We start from the raw sequence: 20,625 nt of genomic DNA on the forward strand, positions 1-20,625 counted from the left end.
AAGCCATGTCTTCACATTACCTCTTATTAACTTTATTAATCCTTTATATTGTGATGGAAATATTCATTTCTTCACTTTTTTTTTTTTAATAATAATGTTCTGTATGTGTAACTATTTCCAATCAGCACTGATAAACTGCTGCATCCTGGTACCTGTGCTGTGGGTCACATGGTCTGATTGAAGCTGGCTCATTGGACTGCAGCACATGCAGTGATCAGGTACCAGGAAGCAGCAGAGATCTGTAGTCTGTTTGAAATTTCTGCATGTCCCGAATTTAACTACAGCAGCAAAGGGTGAAGTGTCATGGAGGGCCCTGGTAATGTTGCCGCTGCTGATAAGAGGTACGAACCAGGCTTTTCAGGATGTGCACAATGAACCAATTCTCAGTCGTGGAATTTGTTTCTTCTGTTTTTCTCACATCCTTGAAACTCTTGCTGATCTCAGACTCTTTAGAATATCTTTCAAAGATGCGATACACCAAGGAAACAAAACAAGAACTGCAAGGCCTTTACTGCAGCTTGGGCACACCTGCAGGGGGAAGCATTTACAGTCCACGTGTTAGTGATGTTTTTTGTTTGTTTGTTTTTTTGGTATTGTTGTCAGCCAGCTGATGAGACAATAGCTTGCTTTCTTTGTTAAGAAATTAAATCTATTTTTTTAATAAATGTGATTTCGTATAAAATGGTTTAGAACAGTAATAATACCCTCCTGCTAGGTAAAGGAATGGGTGTACACAGGATAGAGGCGTGCTCTGTTGTTGCAGTTCCTCTGTAGTTCCTTTTTTAAGCTCCTGTATTTTAATAACAAGGTTCTGTTGGTATTGCTTCCCCTCAGGGGGCCTCTGCACAGCCCGTGTACTTCTTTACCTGGAGTGAGCACGAGCCTGCAGCTCAGAAACCAAGTGGTTTTCTAAACAATTTCAAAGAAATCTGATGTGCTTTTATATTTCAGCTTACATTGGATATTCTGTTTGTCTCAGTTGTGTTGTCTGTGGAAATATGCTAAAATGAGATTTGCTTTCTTTATTTAAAATGTCCAGAGCGTTTATTACCCGTGATTCCCTTTATAAAAGCTTCCCACAGTAAAAGCAAAGCGTAATGAAGCACTGTAAACGCATGGGACTGCATAGGCAAGCACAGTAAAGAATAGAGAGGCATTTTAATAAGGCATTTGAAAGCTATGGTAACTGCACAGTATAACCAAGGGAGAAGCAAGGGGGAAATGCAACAATACTGTGGGAAACTTTTCTAAGGGTCGCTGTGCTGGGAGAGGGAGATGATGTCATGCTTGTGTATTGAGATTCTGCAGTGTTCGTAACAGGGTTTGGGATTCCCAATGAAAGTGATGGGCAGGGAGATTCCTCTCCCCAGGCAGACCCTCCACATTACAGTCTCTGGGCAAATTGTGTTGCTGAGTCTTACCATGTCATATTTTAGGGGTGCCCAAACTCCGCCCATCCAATGCTGTGGGTGTGACCAGGCCAGAATGTTTCATTAATTAAACCAGCAGCCTGATTCTTATTGCAGGATTTTGAATTGTTTTTTTCTTTCTCACTGTGCTATCGAACCTCACCCCTGCATCACAACGTCTAAGAAAACACACAATATAACAGAAATGAAAAATGAAATGCTTAATACTCTGCAATACGATGTATAATAATAACTGTATTCACCTGCATTTGCACCATAAATAAAAGAGAAGCGATCCGATTCCACGCTGGCTCTGGTGTGTTCAGTGCTTCAGGTGAATGGGCCCTGTGTCCAGTGAGGGCATTGCATTGACCCTCATTATACTACAGGAGAACATAGACATTGCGTTGACTCTCATTATATACATACACACACCCCAACATTGACACACGTGCACACACCCAACACAACAAGAAATCCATAAACCACCTCTGGAATTTTATTGGAAAGTGTTGCTAGGTGAATTCCACAGTCTCAGCGTTACAAAGCCGCTATGCACAGACATACAGTGAATGCATAAAGTAGTGTTCTTACGTCTTGTGTCCATAAACACAGCAGTGCCTCTTATAAATAGACACATACTCTTTGTTTGTTCATTGCATCTCCCCGGTGCCGCTCGGCACTAGTTTGAAAGAGTAACCCACTGAGCAGCACCTGCTAAAAGAGCTGCCTGCTCTACCAGAGAAGCTTGAGCCTCAATCCGCTCCCAGCCTCTCTGCAGTGCAGCTGCTTGTGGGTGTATCACATTGCTGCCACTAGGTGTCACTATTGAAGCAGTGAAAGCTTAGTATGCGCTCTGATACAGCAGGATCGCAATGGGCAATCTGTCAATCAATTCTGCATGTATTAAATAAGTGTTACAAATAACAGTAATAATAATATTAATAATTTTAATAGTACTAGTTTCATATTTTCTCAGTTTTCTTTTCTGGAACAGAGGATAGTGTGTCCATGTGATATTATTACACATTGAAGAGAGTAAATAATGAACACGGTTTATAATGACAGTAAAATAAAAAGGTTTCTCTGGTTGAAATCTGGACTTAGTGTTCTACTCTGTCAACATGACCTACATGTTTTTCAAAATGGAATGTAATCTAGTAGAGAGCAGGCTGTGTGGCTTTATTACCTGTTAAAGACTCGCTCAGTGACAAACACATGCTGCTCAGTGCTGCTGAAAGGGTGTGCAACATTTTAAACAAATCCAAGTCGCACATCGTTCATGGTATTGGGGTTCTTTTTCTCATTACAGCATTGATGCTCTCTGCTAAAGACCACGAAAAGATGCTTCTGTCCACAAGGGCTTTTCGCATCATCAGTGTGAGTCTAAAGGTAAGAGCTGTGATTGGATTATCAGTCTCCCCATCTACCCCTCTGTGTGCGTCCCTGCTGACCCTGCCTCTGTGCTACAGGACCACATCACACCTGCTGACCTGCTGACCCTGCCTCTGTGCTACAGGACCACATCACACCTGCTGACCCTGCCTCTGTACTACAGGACTACATCACACCTGCTGACCCTGCCCCTGTGCTACAGGACCACATCACACCTGCTGACCCTGCCTCTGTACTACAGGACCACATCACACCTGCTGACCTGCTGACCCTGCCTCTGTACTACAGGACCACATCACATCTGCTGACCTGCTGACCCTGCCTCTGTACTACAGGACCACATCACACCTGCTGACCTGCTGACCCTGCCTCTGTGCTACAGGACCACATCACACCTGCTGACCTGCTGACCCTGCCTCTGTACTACAGGACCACATCACACCTGCTGACCTGCTGACCCTGCCTCTGTACTACAGGACCACATCACACCTGCTGACCTGCTGACCCTGCCTCTGTGCTACAGGACCACATCACACCTGCTGACCTGCTGACCCTGCCTCTGTGCTACAGGACCACATCACACCTGCTGACCTGCTGACCCTGCCTCTGTGCTACAGGACCACATCACACCTGCTGACCTGCTGACCGTGCCTCTGTGCTACAGGACCACATCACACCTGCTGACCTGCTGACCCTGCCTCTGTGCTACAGGACCACATCACACCTGCTTACTGATGTTCCTTTATAACAGGTTAAGAGTCACTACAATAATTCCGCTAGCTTGACGTCCTTTAAAATCCTTTTGTGTAAACATTTCAAATAAAACTAGAACGAAACAATGACCCCCTTCTCCTATCAAACTACGCCCAGCCAGCTTCTTCTCAATACAGTCCAGTTGTAACTGCAGTTACAAGTCTCGCCTCACAGCCTCAGCCCACACTGCAGTAGTGGGCTGGAAGGGGCTGGAAGTGTTCTCAGTCAAGCGACTCTCAGAGCTTTTAACAATCAAATAAAGTACAATAATAGTTTGGCCAGTCCTAGGTGTGTGTGTGTGTGTGTGTGTGTGTGTGTGTGTGTGTGTGTGTGTGTGTGTGTGCGCGTGCGTGTGTGTTGGTCAGTCCTGGTTAATGCCTCTGGGTGTTGGTCAGTCCTGGTTAATGCCTCTGGGTGTTGGTCAGTCCTGGTTAATGCCTCTGGGAGTTGGTCAGTCCTGGTTAATGCCTCTGGGTGTTGGTCAGTCCTGGTTGATGCCTCTGGGTGTTGGTCAGTCCTGGTTGATGGTCAGTCCTAGTGTATGGACAGTCCTGGTTATCCTGTCTGCTCTGTCGAGTCCTGGTTCTCCGGTAGGTCCCTGGCAATGTTCCTGACCAACGCCACCATGTTGTCCAGGCCCCACAGGTAGCCATCCTCACGGTTTCCCTCGCACCACTCTGCCCGGTGGGTCAGAGTCTGCCCCTTGGACAGGGGGGTGGTCTTCCCGAAGTCAATGAGCCACACATTGGCCAGCTCATTGCGGTCATGAATGAAGAGCAAGGAGCTCCCGATCACCTGCAGAGAGGAGAGGAGGAGGGGTGAGTGCGCTGGAACCACAGCAGTGTAGTGATTAGAGGAGGGGGGAGTGCATTGGAACCACAGCAGTGTAGTGATTAGAGGAGGGGGAGTGCGCTGGAACCACAGCAGCGTAGTGATTAGAGGAGGGGGAGTGCATTGGAACCACAGCAGTGTAGTGATTAGAGGAGGGGGAGTGCGCTGGAACCACAGCAGTGTAGTGATTAGAGGAGGGGGAGTGTGCTGGAACCACAGCAGTGTAGTGATTAGAGGAGGGGGAGTGCATTGGAACCACAGCAGTGTAGTGATTAGAGGAGGGGGAGTGCGCTGGAACCACAGCAGCGTAGTGATTAGAGGAGGGGGAGTGCATTGGAACCACAGCAGTGTAGTGATTAGAGGAGGGGTGAGTGCATTGGAACCACAGCAGTGTAGTGATTAGAGGAGGGGTGAGTGCATTGGAACCACAGCAGTGTAGTGATTAGAGGAGGGGAGTGTGCTGGAACCACAGCAGTGTAGTGATTAGAGGAGGGGGGAGTGCGCTGGAACCACAGCAGTGTAGTGATTAGAGGAGGGGGGAGTGCATTGGAACCACAGCAGTGTAGTGATTAGAGGAGGGGGGAGTGCATTGGAACCACAGCAGTGTAGTGATTAGAGGAGGGGGAGTGTGCTGGAACCACAGCAGTGTAGTGATTAGAGGAGGGGGAGTGTGCTGGAACCACAGCAGTGTAGTGATTAGAGGACGGGGGAGTGTGCTGGAACCACAGCAGTGTAGTGATTAGAGGAGGGGGAGTGCATTGGAACCACAGCAGTGTAGTGATTAGAGGAGGGGGGAGTGTGCTGGAACCACAGCAGTGTAGTGATTAGAGGAGGGGGAGTGTGCTGGAACCACAGCAGTGTAGTGATTAGAGGAGGGGGGAGTGTGCTGGAACCACAGCAGTGTAGTGATTAGAGGAGGGGGGAGTGTGCTGGAACCACAGCAGTGTAGTGATTAGAGGAGGGGGGAGTGCGCTGGAACCACAGCAGTGTAGTGATTAGAGGAGGGGGGAGTGTGCTGGAACCACAGCAGTGTAGTGATTAGAGGAGGGGTGAGTGCATTGGAACCACAGCAGTGTAGTGATTAGAGGAGGGGTGAGTGCATTGGAACCACAGCAGTGTAGTGATTAGAGGACGGGGGAGTGTGCTGGAACCACAGCAGCGTAGTGATTAGAGGAGGGGGGAGTGCATTGGAACCACAGCAGTGTAGTGATTAGAGGAGGGGGGAGTGCACTGGAACCACAGCAGTGTAGTGATTAGAGGAGGGGGGAGTGCGCTGGAACCACAGCAGTGTAGTGATTAGAGGAGGGGGAGTGCATTGGAACCACAGCAGTGTAGTGATTAGAGGAGGGGTGAGTGCATTGGAACCACAGCAGTGTAGTGATTAGAGGAGGGGGGAGTGCATTGGAACCACAGCAGTGTAGTGATTAGAGGAGGGGGAGTGTGCTGGAACCACAGCAGCGTAGTGATTAGAGGAGGGGGAGTGTGCTGGAACCACAGCAGTGTAGTGATTAGAGGAGGGGGGAGTGTGCTGGAACCACAGCAGCGTAGTGATTAGAGGAGGGGGAGTGCATTGGAACCACAGCAGTGTAGTGAGTAGAGGAGGGGGGAGTGCACTGGAACCACAGCAGTGTAGTGAGTAGAGGAGGGGGGAGTGCACTGGAACCACAGCAGTGTAGTGAGTAGAGGAGGGGGAGTGTGCTGGAACCACAGCAGTGTAGTGATCAGCTCTGCTGCATGTTTGCTGGTATCTAACCCCTGGGGTTGTATGCGAGTCTCACCTCGTGACTCTTGAAGAATTCCGAGGACTCCAGCACTCTCCTGATCTCTTCCAGCTTAGCCAGGTAGGTTTCCTGTGGGAAGCAAACACATTTCTGTCAGTCCCAGCAGTCCTCAATGTGCACACAAATCCTCACAGGACCTCAGTCTCATCAAAGAGCAGCCACGGAGCCTCACAGTACCCCAGTCTCATCCCAGAAGAGCAGCCTCCCACTTTACCCTCTGCTGAGCTCCAGCAGCAGTGCCCACCCTCCCCCTCACCATGATCCTCTTGTTCCCCTCCACGAAGTCCCTGAAGACCAGCGTCACCTGCTCCTGGGTCTTGGTCCTCTTGAAGTCTGTGCTGCAGGTCCCGTCCTCTTTCTGAAGAGAAACACACAGCATGAGAGAAAGAGCGGGGGAGCGGAGGAGGAGAGGAGATCCGAGCAGGCACTGAGACTTACAAGGAAAAACAAATCTGAAACAAACAGCTTGCAGTCCTTAGTTTAACACTCATTCAAAACTGTTTGTTGCTTTGAATAGAGGGCGCTGCATTTCTATAAAAACAAGTATTGTGTCAAGATGCGTGTGAATCTGAGTGAGAGTGTGCATGAGTGAGCTTGCAGTTCTATAAAAAACAAGTGTACACCACTCAAAGCTGTGAAAGCCGTTGTTGCGTGAACATGAGGTCGTGTTCATTTGCATGATCTGGAGTGAAAGTGTGTGGTTCAAGATGTGTGAATGTGCATGAGTGTGTGTGTGCGTGCATGTCAGCGTGTGAATCTGAGTGAGAGCGTGCATGCGTGTGTGTCAGCGTATGAGTGAATCTGAGTGAGATGGAGCGAGGGTGTGTGTCAGCATATGCGTTTATCTGAGTGAGATGGAGCGAGGGTGTCAGCGTATGCGTTTATCTGAGTGAGATGGAGCGAGGGTGGGTGTCAGCGTATGCGTTTATCTGAGTGAGATGGAGCGAGGGTGGGTGTCAGCGTATGCGTTTATCTGAGTGAGATGGAGCGAGGGTGTGTGTCAGCGTATGCGTTTATCTGAGTGAGATGGAGCGAGGGTGTGTGTCAGCGTATGCGTTTATCTGAGTGAGATGGAGCGAGGGTGTGTGTCAGCGTATGCGTTTATCTGAGTGAGATGGAGCGAGGGTGTGTGTCAGCGTATGCGTTTATCTGAGTGAGATGGAGCGAGGGTGTGTGTCAGCGTATGCGTTTATCTGAGTGAGATGGAGCGAGGGTGTGTGTCAGCGTATGCGTTTATCTGAGTGAGATGGAGCGAGGGTGTGTGTCAGCGTATGCGTTTATCTGAGTGAGATGGAGCGAGGGTGTGTGTCAGCGTATGCGTTTATCTGAGTGAGATGGAGCGAGGGTGTGTGTCAGCGTATGCGTTTATCTGAGTGAGATGGAGCGAGGGTGTGTGTCAGCGTATGCGTTTATCTGAGTGAGATGGAGCGAGGGTGTGTGTCAGCGTATGCGTTTATCTGAGTGAGATGGAGCGAGGGTGTGTGTCAGCGTATGCGTTTATCTGAGTGAGATGGAGCGAGGGTGTGTGTCAGCGTATGCGTTTATCTGAGTGAGATGGAGCGAGGGTGTGTGTCAGCGTATGCGTTTATCTGAGTGAGATGGAGCGAGGGTGTGTGTCAGCGTATGCGTTTATCTGAGTGAGATGGAGCGAGGGTGTGTGTCAGCGTATGCGTTTATCTGAGTGAGATGGAGCGAGGGTGTGTGTCAGCGTATGCGTTTATCTGAGTGAGATGGAGCGAGGGTGTGTGTCAGCGTATGCGTTTATCTGAGTGAGATGGAGCGAGGGTGTGTGTCAGCGTATGCGTTTATCTGAGTGAGATGGAGCGAGGGTGTGTGTCAGCGTATGCGTTTATCTGAGTGAGATGGAGCGAGGGTGTGTGTCAGCGTATGCGTTTATCTGAGTGAGATGGAGCGAGGGTGTGTGTCAGCGTATGCGTTTATCTGAGTGAGATGGAGCGAGGGTGTGTGTCAGCGTATGCGTTTATCTGAGTGAGATGGAGCGAGGGTGGGTGTCAGCGTATGCGTTTATCTGAGTGAGATGGAGCGAGGGTGTGTGTCAGCGTATGCGTTTATCTGAGTGAGATGGAGCGAGGGTGTGTGTCAGCGTATGCGTTTATCTGAGTGAGATGGAGCGAGGGTGTGTGTCAGCGTATGCGTTTATCTGAGTGAGATGGAGCGAGGGTGTGTGTCAGCGTATGCGTTTATCTGAGTGAGATGGAGCGAGGGTGTGTGTCAGCGTATGCGTTTATCTGAGTGAGATGGAGCGAGGGTGTGTGTCAGCGTATGCGTTTATCTGAGTGAGATGGAGCGAGGGTGTGTGTCAGCGTATGCGTTTATCTGAGTGAGATGGAGCGAGGGTGTGTGTCAGCGTATGCGTTTATCTGAGTGAGATGGAGCGAGGGTGTGTGTCAGCGTATGCGTTTATCTGAGTGAGATGGAGCGCAAGGGTGTGTGTCAGCGTATGCGTTTATCTGAGTGAGATGGAGCGAGGGTGTGTGTCAGCGTATGCGTTTATCTGAGTGAGATGGAGCGAGGGTGTGTGTCAGCGTATGCGTTTATCTGAGTGAGATGGAGCGAGGGTGTGTGTCAGCGTATGCGTTTATCTGAGTGAGATGGAGCGAGGGTGTGTGTCAGCGTATGCGTTTATCTGAGTGAGATGGAGCGAGGGTGTCTCTGATAATGCGGGAGGGATCGGAGCCACACCTTGATGCCCTCGATCCGGAAGCCCAGGGAGTGTGTGGAGCTCATGGACTCTCTCCACTGCATGTAGCGGGGCTTGGTGACTGCCTTCTGGGCATGCTCCTCCGGAGTTGGGGCCTCTGCCTCCACCTCCACCATCTTGTTGTACATGTCCTTGCGCAGCTTGGGGCTCTTACGAGCACGGGCTAGCTCCTCCTCGAGGTACGTCCTGCAGGGGAAAGGAGAGGGGAGGGGGAGAGAGGTGGGGGTGGGGGTGGGGGTGGGGAGGGGGGGAGGGGGGGGAGGGGGGGGAGGGGAGGGAGGGGGGGAGAGGGGAGGGGGAGAGAGAATATAAAATATTGAGAATGCATGGTCTCGTTTCTTGTTGTCTCTTTTCTTTCTTCTTCAATAAAGAGACATTTTGAATTTGAATGCGAAAGAGAGGAAGAGGTAGAGACAGGGAGGGAACATGGTCTAGTTAGTACACAAATCTCCCAATGAATTTCTGATTGCTGTATCACTGTATTAGCCAGAGGGGGTGATGGAGGAATGAGTCAAGGCAGGGTCTCTGGGACAATTGGGGATGGGCTCTGCATACACACCCCACTCTTGTACTCAGATCCCTGCCTGTATTCAAGTGCAACAGACCATAAAACAACACGAGCAGAGCAGCTCAAAGCAACCCTGTGGTCCTTTCACTGTTCCCTGCTGATTGTGTGTGTCCAGGAGAACCCTGTGGTCCTGTCACTGCTCCCTGCTGGCTGTGTGTGTTCAGAACCCTGTGGTCCTGTCACTGCTCCCTGCTGGCTGTGTGCGTTCAGAACCCTGTGGTCCTGTCACTGCTCCCTGCTGGCTGTGTGTGTTCAGAACCCTGTGGTCCTGTCACTGCTCCCTGCTGGCTGTGTGTGTTCAGAACCCTGTGGTCCTGTCACTGCTCCCTGCTGGCTGTGTGTGTTCAGAACCCTGTGGTCCTGTCACTGCTCCCTGCTGGCTGTGTGTGTTCAGAACCCTGTGGTCCTGTCAGTGCTCCCTGCTGGCTGTGTGTTCAGAACCCTGTGGTCCTGTCAGTGCTCCCTGCTGGCTATGTGTTCAGAACCCTGTGGTCCTGTCACTGCTCCCTGCTGGCTGTGTGTGTTCAGGAGAACCCTGTGGTCCTGTCACTGCTCCCTGCTGGCTGTGTGTGTTCAGAACCCTGTGGTCCTGTCACTGCTCCCTGCTGGCTGTGTGTGTTCAGAACCCTGTGGTCCTGTCACTGCTCCCTGCTGGCTGTGTGTGTTCAGAACCCTGTGGTCCTGTCACTGCTCCCTGCTGGCTGTGTGTGTTCAGAACCCTGTGGTCCTGTCACTGCTCCCTGCTGGCTGTGTGTGTTCAGAACCCTGTGGTCCTGTCACTGCTCCCTGCTGGCTGTGTGTGTTCAGAACCCTGTGGTCCTGTCACTGCTCCCTGCTGGCTGTGTGTGTTCAGGAGAACCCCGTGGTCCTGTCACTGCTCCCTGCTGGCTGTGTGTGTTCAGGAGAACCCTGAGTCTGCTGTGTGGGCCCTCTTTGTATTTTAGTCAGGACTTATAAAGAAAGCTCATGACGCCCAAAATGTGGACAAGAGTGACACTCCTCACTTAGACTTTGCTCTTTAAGAGAAAACTAAGAGTTATGACTCATAAGTTGATATAATATAATAAAATGTCAGTTATACTCTCACTCTCTCTCTCTCTCTCTCACCTCACTCCGATCTTGCAGTCCATGACACAGGGTCCGTTGAACCCCCCCAGCAGGTCAGTGAGCTGCAGGTAGGGCTCCCCGTCTATCTCCACCGTCCCGTGGTAGGCCGGGACGAAGGGGTACAGCACGTCCCCCATCAGGCGCTCGAAGCACCCCTTCTCATTCTCACTGAACTTCTTGAGCACCGTGCCCTCCTCGCCGGCCTTGAAGTTTCCTGAAGAGACAGAGAGGGAGACGGGTCTGATCCTGATGCTGCTGCTGCTCTCTGAGACCTGAGCACATCACGATCCAACAAGAAGAAGAAGAGACATTCTGACCAAACCTGACCCGGCTGATCAGCTTTCTGTGATGTGATCCAATACTGCACAGATACCAGACCTGACCTAGCTGTTGCTTAGCCCTCCTGAGATCTGAACAGATCCCAATTCAAGAACAAGAGAATGATGAAAATGAAGAAGATGAAGTCCTGGCCAGGCCTGGCCCTGCTGCTTCTGCTGCTGCTGCTTATCTTTGTGAGATCTGAGCAGATCACAATCAAAGGGGAAGTGTTCACAATCCTTGGTTTCAAAGATGGTACTTCCCTAGTCTCTCAAGAGAAGGGTCCCCCTCCCCATCCCGATGCCTCCCCCCTCCCTTTCCCTCTCCCTCCCCATCCTGCTGCCTCAGTTCTGTCCATCCTGCTGCCTCCCCATCCCGCTGCCTTGCCCCATACCTGTCCCGCTCCCTCCTAAGCTCATACCTTTGTGTCCGGCGAGCTGGATCCAGGAGTAGCGCTTCCTCTGTGACACGATCAAGGGCCAGTGAACGATGGTCTTGAGCTTCCTCCAGGGCCTGTGCTGAGGGGCAGGCAGAGAGGGGTGACTGCCATTGAAATACAGTGTTTGTGATGAAGAATGGCAGTCAAGTATGTTACTCCTAGACCTGAGTGCGATTTATTGTGGTTCTGAACAGCATAAAAATAATAATCAAACTCCTAATTGCAAGAGTTTGAGTTTGAGCTAGGGTTAGGGTTAGCTCAGCCCCACAGAGAAGTGAGCACTCCAGTAGCACTCTCCAGTTCCCCAAAAACTCCACTTCCCCATATCAGTGTTTTTTCAGAAGTCAGAAAGAAAGTGTTACCATGTGACCGGCCCCTGAAAAAAAGTTCTGCTCGGGGTCCTGAAGTTTAAAATCCCTTTAAAGCATGTATGTATGTATTTATTTATTTATTGCATTTTGGAAAGGGAAGTGTCAAAGGTCAGCCACTCCATTGCAACACTGGCAACAAGTGCTAACCTGCATTTCATAAACAACTTATTATCTGTCTTTGAAAGAAAACAAGCTTTTAATTAGCCATGACAGGGGCCCTGTTCCCCTGTGCTGTACCCTGCTCCCTGTTCCCCTGTGCTGTACCCTGCTCCCTGCTCCCCCGTGCTGTACCCTGTTCCCCTGTGCTGTACCCTGCTCCCTGCTCCCCCGTGCTGTACCCTGCTCCCTGCTCCCCCGTGCTGTACCCTGCTCCCCTGTGCTCTCCTCCCCTCCTCTCTCTGGTTCAGTGAACCACTGTGCTTGTTCATTTAATTCCAAGACGTCTCAAATGGAAAAGTAAACAGCGGTATCAATTTACGATCTGGGTGGAGTGTTTGCTGACCTTTATTGCAGAGGAAAATTAAATATTACACAGCGCTTTGGGCAACACACTGCACAGTACTCAAGCTCAGTGTTTGATCGGAGAGTTTTTATTTGACTCGACAACAAAGCCTTGTATCAAACCGAGTGCAAATGAATGACTCTGATTTTCTAGTGTAAAACCATTTTCAGAACATTGTAAAACAGATGATCTTTCCAGGGGGACAGAGACACACAGTGTCATTCCAGGGGGACAGAGACACACGGTGTCATTCCAGGGGGACAGAGACACACAGTGTCATTCCAGGGGGACAGAGACACACGGTGTCATTCCACAGGGACAGAGACACACAGTGTCATTCCAGGGGGACGGAGACACACAATGTCATTCCACAGGGACGGAGACACACAGTGTCATTCCAGGGGGACAGAGACACACAGTGTCATTCCAGGGGGACAGAGACACACAATGTCATTCCACAGGGACGGAGACACACAGTGTCATTCCAGGGGGACAGAGACACACAGTGTCATTCCAGGGGGACAGAGACACACAGTGTCATTCCACAGGGACGGAGACACAGAGTGTTGTTCTGCTCTAACTCTAATAACCCCACCCCTCTTTGTGCTTTATTACACTGGGCTGTGCTTTTATTATGGCCCTGCACACACACACAATAAGGAGCAGCCAATAGGAAACTAAGTTATCACACAAGGAGTGCTGTTTGTATTGCCTGCAGCACTGTATTTGTAACAAGAGAGCGAGAGAGAGAGCCCTGAATTTGTAACAAGAGAGAACGCTGTATTTATAACAAGAGAGAGAGCCTTGTATTTCATTTACAAGTGTGTGTGCTGGTGGCCTGCAACCCAACAGCATTCAGCCTTTCTTAAAACAAATCTCAAAATGAATACACTCCCCTTCCTGCATCCTAATAATAGCACGCAGCACAGGAAGCATGAGAAACAGGTGCTTGTTTTTAATTTTATATAAAACATAGCACTGTGTTCATGGGTAACAGGTACCCTGAATACCAACCCTAGAGTACCTCTCCAGAGAGAGAGGGAGAGGGGGCGAGAGAGAAGAGAGTAACTGACAAACACACGCACTGACAAAAAAAAACATTTATTATATTATATCAACTTATGAGTCATAACTCTTAGTTTTCTCTTAAAGAGCAAAGTCTAAGTGAGGAGCGTCACTCTTGTCCACGTTTTGGGCGTCATGAGCTTTCTTTTTAAGTCCTGACTAAAATACAAAGAGGGCCCACACAGCAGACTCTGGGTTCTCCTGAACACACACAGCCAGGAGGGAGCAGTGACAGGACCACGGGGTTCTCCTGAACACACACAGCCAGCAGGGAGCAGTGACAGGACCACAGGGTTCTGAACACACACAGCCAGCAGGGAGCAGTGACAGGACCACAGGGTTCTCCTGAACACACACAGCCAGCAGGGAGCAGTGACAGGACCACAGGGTTCTGAACACACACAGCCAGGAGGGAGCAGTGACAGGACCACAGGGTTCTGAACACACACAGCCAGCAGGGAGCAGTGACAGGACCACAGGGTTCTGAACACACACAGCCAGCAGGGAGCAGTGACAGGACCACAGGGTTCTCCTGAACACACACAGCCAGCAGGGAGCAGTGACAGGACCACAGGGTTCTCCTGAACACACACAGCCAGCAGGGAGCAGTGACAGGACCACAGGGTTCTGAACACACACAGCCAGCAGGGAGCAGTGACAGGACCACAGGGTTCTGAACACACACAGCCAGCAGGGAGCAGTGACAGGACCACAGGGTTCTGAACACACACAGCCAGCAGGGAGCAGTGACAGGACCACAGGGTTCTCCTGAACACACACAGCCAGCAGGGAGCAGTGACAGGACCACAGGGTTCTGAACACACACAGCCAGCAGGGAGCAGTGACAGGACCACAGGGTTCTGAACACACACAGCCAGCAGGGAGCAGTGACAGGACCACAGGGTTCTGAACACACACAGCCAGCAGGGAGCAGTGACAGGACCACGGGGTTCTGAACACACACAGCCAGCAGGGAGCAGTGACAGGACCACAGGGTTCTGAACACACACAGCCAGCAGGGAGCAGTGACAGGACCACAGGGTTCTCCTGAACACACACAGCCAGCAGGGAGCAGTGACAGGACCACAGGGTTCTGAACACACACAGCCAGCAGGGAGCAGTGACAGGACCACAGGGTTCTGAACACACACAGCCAGCAGGGAGCAGTGACAGGACCACAGGGTTCTGAACACACACAGCCAGCAGGGAGCAGTGACAGGACCACAGGGTTCTGAACACACACAGCCAGCAGGGAGCAGTGACAGGACCACAGGGTTCTGAACACACACAGCCAGCAGGGAGCAGTGACAGGACCACAGGGTTCTGAACACACACAGCCAGCAGGGAGCAGTGACAGGACCACAGGGTTCTGAACACACACAGCCAGCAGGGAGCAGTGACAGGACCACAGGGTTCTGAACACACACAGCCAGCAGGGAGCAGTGACAGGACCACAGGGTTCTGAACACACACAGCCAGCAGGGAGCAGTGACAGGACCACAGGGTTCTGAACACACACAGCCAGCAGGGAGCAGTGACAGGACCACAGGGTTCTGAACACACACAGCCAGCAGGGAGCAGTGACAGGACCACAGGGTTCTGAACACACACAGCCAGCAGGGAGCAGTGACAGGACCACAGGGTTCTGAACACACACAGCCAGCAGGGAGCAGTGACAGGACCACAGGGTTCTGAACACACACAGCCAGCAGGGAGCAGTGACAGGACCACAGGGTTCTCCTGAACACACACAGCCAGCAGGGAGCAGTGACAGGACCACAGGGTTCTCCTGAACACACACAGCCAGCAGGGAGCAGTGACAGGACCACAGAGAGAGAGAGAGATAGAGGGAGAGGGAGAGAGGGAGAGAGGGAGGCCTTTCAGTGCATAAATGCTTGGTTATTACTGTTAATTGATATTTTAAAATTTGTCTGAATTGCAGCATAAATGTTGACAGTGAGAGATAGAGAGAGAAAGGTAGCAGAAATTTCTTGTAAGTTTGCAGTGGCAGTCTGGGAGACAGGTTTTACAAACGCTGCAGCTCACATTATTATGCATCGTTTTATTATTATTATTATTATTATTATTATTATTATTAGTAGTAGTAGTAGTAGAAGAGACGGACGCAGAGCAGCGACCTCCTGCTCATGTCTACTGCGCTGACGGCCACCACCTTTGAATATCTCTTTCAGAATTTAAATTGGCATTCAAATAGCCTTTAAATTTGAATTAGCTGGGAAACAAAAGTAAAGTCCAAACCATATTATAGCAAAAAGAAGAAAAAACCCACTGGGCAGTAAACTATTAGAGAGAGCAGAGAAACTCCCTTCTGCACAGTAGCAGTTTGTTTCAGACCTCATTCATGCATTGGTTTACATTGTATTGTATCTTTTGGAGCCAGTTGTATATGAATTCTGTTATGTGAATTCCATTATTATGTGACGTGGGCATTTCAAGCAGCGTTAGTTCAGATAGAGGAAGATGCATCAACGATATACTGTGTGCGGACTGGATTAATAAGCGAGCTGTGTCAAGCTAGGTCAATTCCCAGTGTCTGATCTTCATGCCTTCCCAGTAGCCAGGATCCCTGTTCCCATTTCCAGAGCTGCCTGACTGGCAGCTCGGTGTGGGAGTCTGGTTTGAGGTTCCACTGCAGCTCAGTGCGTGAGTCTGGTTTGAGGTTCTACTGCAGCTCAGTGCATGAGTCTGGTTTGAGGTTCCACTGCAGCTCAGTGCGTGAGTCTGGTTTGAGGTTCCACTGCAGCTCAGTGCGGGAGTCTGGTTTGAGGTTCCACTGCAGCTCAGTGCGTGAGTCTGGTTTGAGGTTCCACTGCAGCTCAGTGTGTGAGTCTGGTTTGAGGTTCCACTGCAGCTCAGTGCGGGAGTCTGGTTTGAGGTTCTACTGCAGCTCAGTGCGTGAGTCTGGTTTGAGGTTCTACTGCAGCTCAGTGTGTGAGTCTGGTTTGAGGTTCTACTGCAACTCAGTGCGTGAGTCTGGTTTGAGGTTCTACTGCAACTCAGTGCGTGAGTCTGGTTTGAGGTTCCACTGCAGCTCAGTGCGGGAGTCTGGTTTGAGGTTCCACTGCAGCTCAGTGCGTGAGTCTGGTTTGAGGTTCCACTGCAGCTCAGTGTGTGAGTCTGGTTTGAGGTTCTACTGCAACTCAGTGCGTGAGTCTGGTTTGAGGTTCCACTGCAGCTCAGTGCGGGAGTCTGGTTTGAGGTTCCACTGCAGCTCAGTGTGTGAGTCTGGTTTGAGGTTCCACTGCAACTCAGTGCGTGAGTCTGGTTTGAGGTTCCACTGCAGCTCAGTGTGTGAGTCTGGTTTGAGGTTCTACTGCAGCTCAGTGTGTGAGTCTGGTTTGAGGTTCTACTGCAGCTCAGTGTGTGAGTCTGGTTTGAGGTTCCACTGCAGCTCAGTGTGTGAGTCTGGTTTGAGGTTTCACTGCAGTTCTATCTGCTCGTGTTTTCCCAGGACAGCCCCAAGGTTGTGGTGTGAGATTAGGTAAGCATGCAAATGGACACAGAGCCCTGGGACTGCAGAGCAATGAGAGGTATGGAAACAGCAGGTGCCCCTGTGATGGTTAGATTTCCATACTGCACAGAGTTTGTTTAGGAGGCTGGCTACCTGATCTGCTTGAACTCAGCTCGCTGAGGTCAAATATGAAGCTGGGAGCACCGGTCTCCAGGGTCGTGCCTCATCAAGTGGACTGGACAAGCACCAATGAGCAGAATGGCCCCCTCTCCTTCCATGTTCTTATACGCTCTCCATTAGTGGTTGATGATGATACCTATAAAGAAATGTCTGACTGCAGTGTAACAGCCAGTCTGAATACACACACACAGCAGACTGAACCAGCACTGCGCTCCTCTCCCTGCCCCTTTAGGTCACGCCTGACCTGTAGGAAAATGATTTGACATCCGCAAAGCTGCGGATCTAGAACCCGAACATAAATCCATATCTATCTAGCTGTTTATGCTGTTTTAAATGGAATGATTGCTTTGCAACATGTGTGTAACTGTAAACCAATGCATGTTAAATAGACAGCAGCTTGGTTGTGCTGTAGTCTATGTGTGCTGTATGGACACGGGGGTAATTGATCAAGCAGACCCTCCTGCGAGATTGTAGGGTTCCTATCAGGAGGAGATGTTCATGCAGTTATAAGGGAGGCAAAGTTAACTGAACAGGGTCCTGATTGTTCAAGCTCCTGGCACCAGGCCATTTCAATAATATACTGCATCTGAGCAGCGCTCTGAACCCTAGGACTGGGTGCCAGTTTTCTTTGTTTTGTGGTGGGATGTTTCGTACAAACCCAGCCTTTAACATTGTGACACTTGAAGAGCAGGCTCGTGCCAATCTGCTTGTAATACCAAGAGGGAATCATCTGTTTCCTCTGCAGCACACAGGGCTGGCAAGCAGGTGATGATATGTAAATGCACTCACTTTCCAGAAACCACGAGCACTTGAGCTGTAAGAGGGGCTATTTAGTCTCTCACACGCTGTGCTTGAGCTTAGCAAAAAGCCATAACGCCATTCAAATGAGCCTGGCATCAATACAAGCCAGCTTTCAAAGTCCCAGGATTGATTTCCTTCGCACAGAATATCTATTTTACTTGCCCAGCCCAGGATGCATTATCTGATCGCCTGCCACTCAAGTTATCCTGAAGGCAGCTCATTTGCATTCCTGGCTGTGAGTTTGTGTGTGTGTGTGTGAATATGCTGTTGCACTTCTCCTGAGCTGTTGTGTGTCTCATCTGTGCACTTCTTGTACTGTACCTGCCCAATACACCCTCGCACTGTGAGACTAACACACCTGCACAGACCTGCCCGTCCCAGGGCGACTGGCTGAGCTGGCACAGGAATGCATTGTGCCCGGGTGAAGTACCGAGCTGCATGGAAGTGAACAGAGGGGGACAGGAGAAAGGCAGCATGGCAATGCTGCTGATGCACTGTACTGTGGGTTACCATGGGGTTCCTATACCACTAACTGACGGCAAAAGCGACAAGAACATGCAACTGAAAATCATCAAACAATACGAATATGATGTCATAGCCACGAAGCTTCTGAAAAGCCTCAAACAATCCCAATATGATGTCATAGTCACAAAGCTTCTGAAAAGCCTCAAACAATACGAATATGATGTCATAGCCACAAAGCTTTTGAAAATCCTCAAACAATACGAATATGATGTCATAGCCGCAAAGCTTCTGAAAATCCTCAAACAATACGAATATGATGTCATAGCCACAAATCTTCTGAAAATCCTCAAACAATGCGAATATGATGTCATAGCCGCAAAGCTTCTGAAAATCCTCAAACAATACGAATATGATGTCATAGCCACAAAGCTTCTGAAAATCCTCAAACAATACGAATATGATGTCATAGCCGCAAAGCTTCTGAAAAGCCTCAAAGAATACGAATATGATGTCATAGTCGCAAAGCTTCTGAAAAGCCTCAAAGAATACGAATATGATGTCATAGTCACAAAGCTTCTGAAAATCCTCAAACAATACGAATATGATGTCATAGCCGCAAAGCTTCTGAAAATCCTCAAACAATACGAATATGATGTCATAGCCGCAAAGCTTCTGAAAATCCTCAAACAATACGAATATGATGTCATAGCCGCAAAGCTTCTGAAAATCCTCAAACAATACGAATATGATGTCATAGCCGCAAAGCTTCAGCTCGCGAGGTATTTCAAAAAAGTTCAAAGTAAAGAATAAAACGCCAACACTTATTTGAAGAAAAAGGTGAAATAACCACTGAGGCTTCTGACGCCTTTATTGATATTTCAGTAGGTCTGCGCTCCTACTAAACTGCAACAAAAAATACAACATTTATACAAATCACCCTAACTTACCATGTGGCAAGCAAAATGCAAAAACGTTTCTATTGATCTGTGTTGTTGCATTAATAATAATAATAATAATAATAATAATAATAATAATAATAACGCTTACAATAGGTGTGTCCTCTGCCTGCTCCAAGGTAACGATGCCTTGACTCTTGGTTTCGTTGTCACTCAGAATATCATCTTCGGACTCCTCACAAACAGTCGACCCGTTTGAGGAGAGCGAGGAGTTGGACAGCCTTCTGCTCAGCGGTCCATCCACTTGGTTCCAGTCCTCGCCCATCTCCCGGGGGCTGCCCCCGCCGCTGGGGGTTATGGTAAGCTGCGGGACCCGTGGGGTCCGCAAGCAGTTGGGAGCCTTGCCCTCACCGACTTCGCCCTCGGAGGGGGCTCTGTTGGCGTTAGCGCCAGTCCCGCTGTCACTCATTCTGCTGCGGCTGCTTTTACGCTCCCCGTTACGGACACCCGCGCCCACGACACCGTCACCGTTGGAATGGTGGGCGACCTCCCTGGATGATCTCCGCCGCTCTTTGGGCATTTGTTTCCCGGCTGGGGGTCGATATAGATGACGGTGGAGGTGATGTGCTTGAGCCACACTGCTGGGCTCGAATAACGATCTGAGTTGCACGACACTCACTCCTGTTACCTCCCTGTCTATCGCGGACTTGAACCCAACTTTCTCACGGGTACCGGTACAGCTACTGCTACGACTACTCGTACCAGTGCTGCCGAACCGCTCAGCGCTCACAGCGGCAGCTCTCGCCGCAGTCCCAGCGGCTTCAGATTCTGTCTGATCGCTGGTATCTGCGCCTAGTGATTTTGCCGTGCAATCCCGGCAGGTGCGTTGGTGGATCATAGCTGCGACGCTGGTTGGTTTTTTTTGTTTGTTTGTATGGTTTTTTTAACATGAGGTATCTTCCTTGTTTTGCAAAGTTTTCTTTTTTTTTCTTCGCTCAAGTTTCTTTCGATTGTGTTCTCTGCTTTGCAGTTTGCAGAAGCAGCAGCAGCGACGACTCAAGCCGGTGTTTCCTTTTCTGTAAAGCTCTGTGTGTGTGTGTGTGTGTGTGTGTGTGTGTGTGTGTGAGAGAGAGAGAGAGAGAGAGAGAGAGAGAGAGAGAGAGAGAGAGAGAGAGGAGAGAGAGAGAGAGAGAGAGAGAGAGAGAGAGAGAGAGAGAGAGAGAGAGAGAGAGAGAGAGAGAGAGAGAGTGAGTGAGTGCGTTTGTGCGATGCACTTCCGTCTACTGTTTTTCTCTCCTCTTCTCCACGTCGCGATGCACTTCCGTCTACTGTTTTCAGTTTCCACAATACTGAACATTTCAGCACCTACTTTCCATTCTCTCCCTGTCTCTCTCTGTCTCTCTGTCTCTCTCAAACTCCCTCTCTCCTCTCTCTCTCACTGGAAACCTCAATACTGACGCATTCTTACCTGCCCTGTATTGGAACCATTAAAACAACACAACCTTGCTTTGTTAACACAGCCAGCAAACTTTTCTTGGCTGGCTTTAAGG

General features: G+C 49.9%; 1 protein-coding gene across 10 annotated transcripts; it reads right to left on the bottom strand.

The window, feature by feature from the left end:
- Positions 1-1,901: 1,901 nt before the first annotated feature.
- On the bottom strand, positions 1,902-20,162 carry LOC121324772 (inositol-trisphosphate 3-kinase A-like). 10 transcript variants are annotated; one of them, XR_005951276.1, is made up of 8 exons: positions 19,227-20,162; positions 11,306-11,402; positions 10,567-10,780; positions 8,873-9,077; positions 6,426-6,527; positions 6,167-6,238; positions 3,490-4,352; positions 1,902-2,989 (listed from the first exon to the last, which is right to left on the bottom strand). XR_005951276.1 is itself a non-coding variant. In XM_041266947.1 (7 exons), exons 1-7 carry the CDS (start codon positions 19,971-19,973, stop codon positions 4,113-4,115), a joined length of 1,677 nt encoding a protein of 558 aa, XP_041122881.1. In that variant the 5' UTR covers positions 19,974-20,162; the 3' UTR covers positions 1,902-4,112. The 10 variants fall into 10 exon arrangements, 1 of the variants encoding a protein (XP_041122881.1); XR_005951274.1 differs by having other exon boundaries at positions 1,902-3,254; positions 3,404-4,352; XR_005951275.1 differs by having other exon boundaries at positions 1,902-2,941; positions 3,388-4,352.
- Between the last annotated feature and the right edge of the window lie 463 nt (positions 20,163-20,625).

The sequence above is a fragment of the Polyodon spathula genome, chromosome 12, assembly GCF_017654505.1.
Source record: "Polyodon spathula isolate WHYD16114869_AA chromosome 12, ASM1765450v1, whole genome shotgun sequence".
NCBI lineage: Eukaryota > Metazoa > Chordata > Actinopteri > Acipenseriformes > Polyodontidae > Polyodon > Polyodon spathula.

Excerpts from the sequence above, each read along its gene's own strand:
- LOC121324772 (XM_041266947.1), bottom strand. The coding sequence starts at position 19,973 with ATGATCCACCAACGCACCTGCCGGGATTGCACGGCAAAATCACTAGGC. Across the intron at positions 6,528-8,872 it reads TCCGGATCGAGGGCATCAAG|AAAGAGGACGGGACCTGCAG; the intron begins GTGTGGCTCCGA and ends GTTTCTCTTCAG. Across the intron at positions 4,353-6,166 it reads AATTCTTCAAGAGTCACGAG|GTGATCGGGAGCTCCTTGCT; the intron begins GTGAGACTCGCA and ends TCCTCTCTGCAG.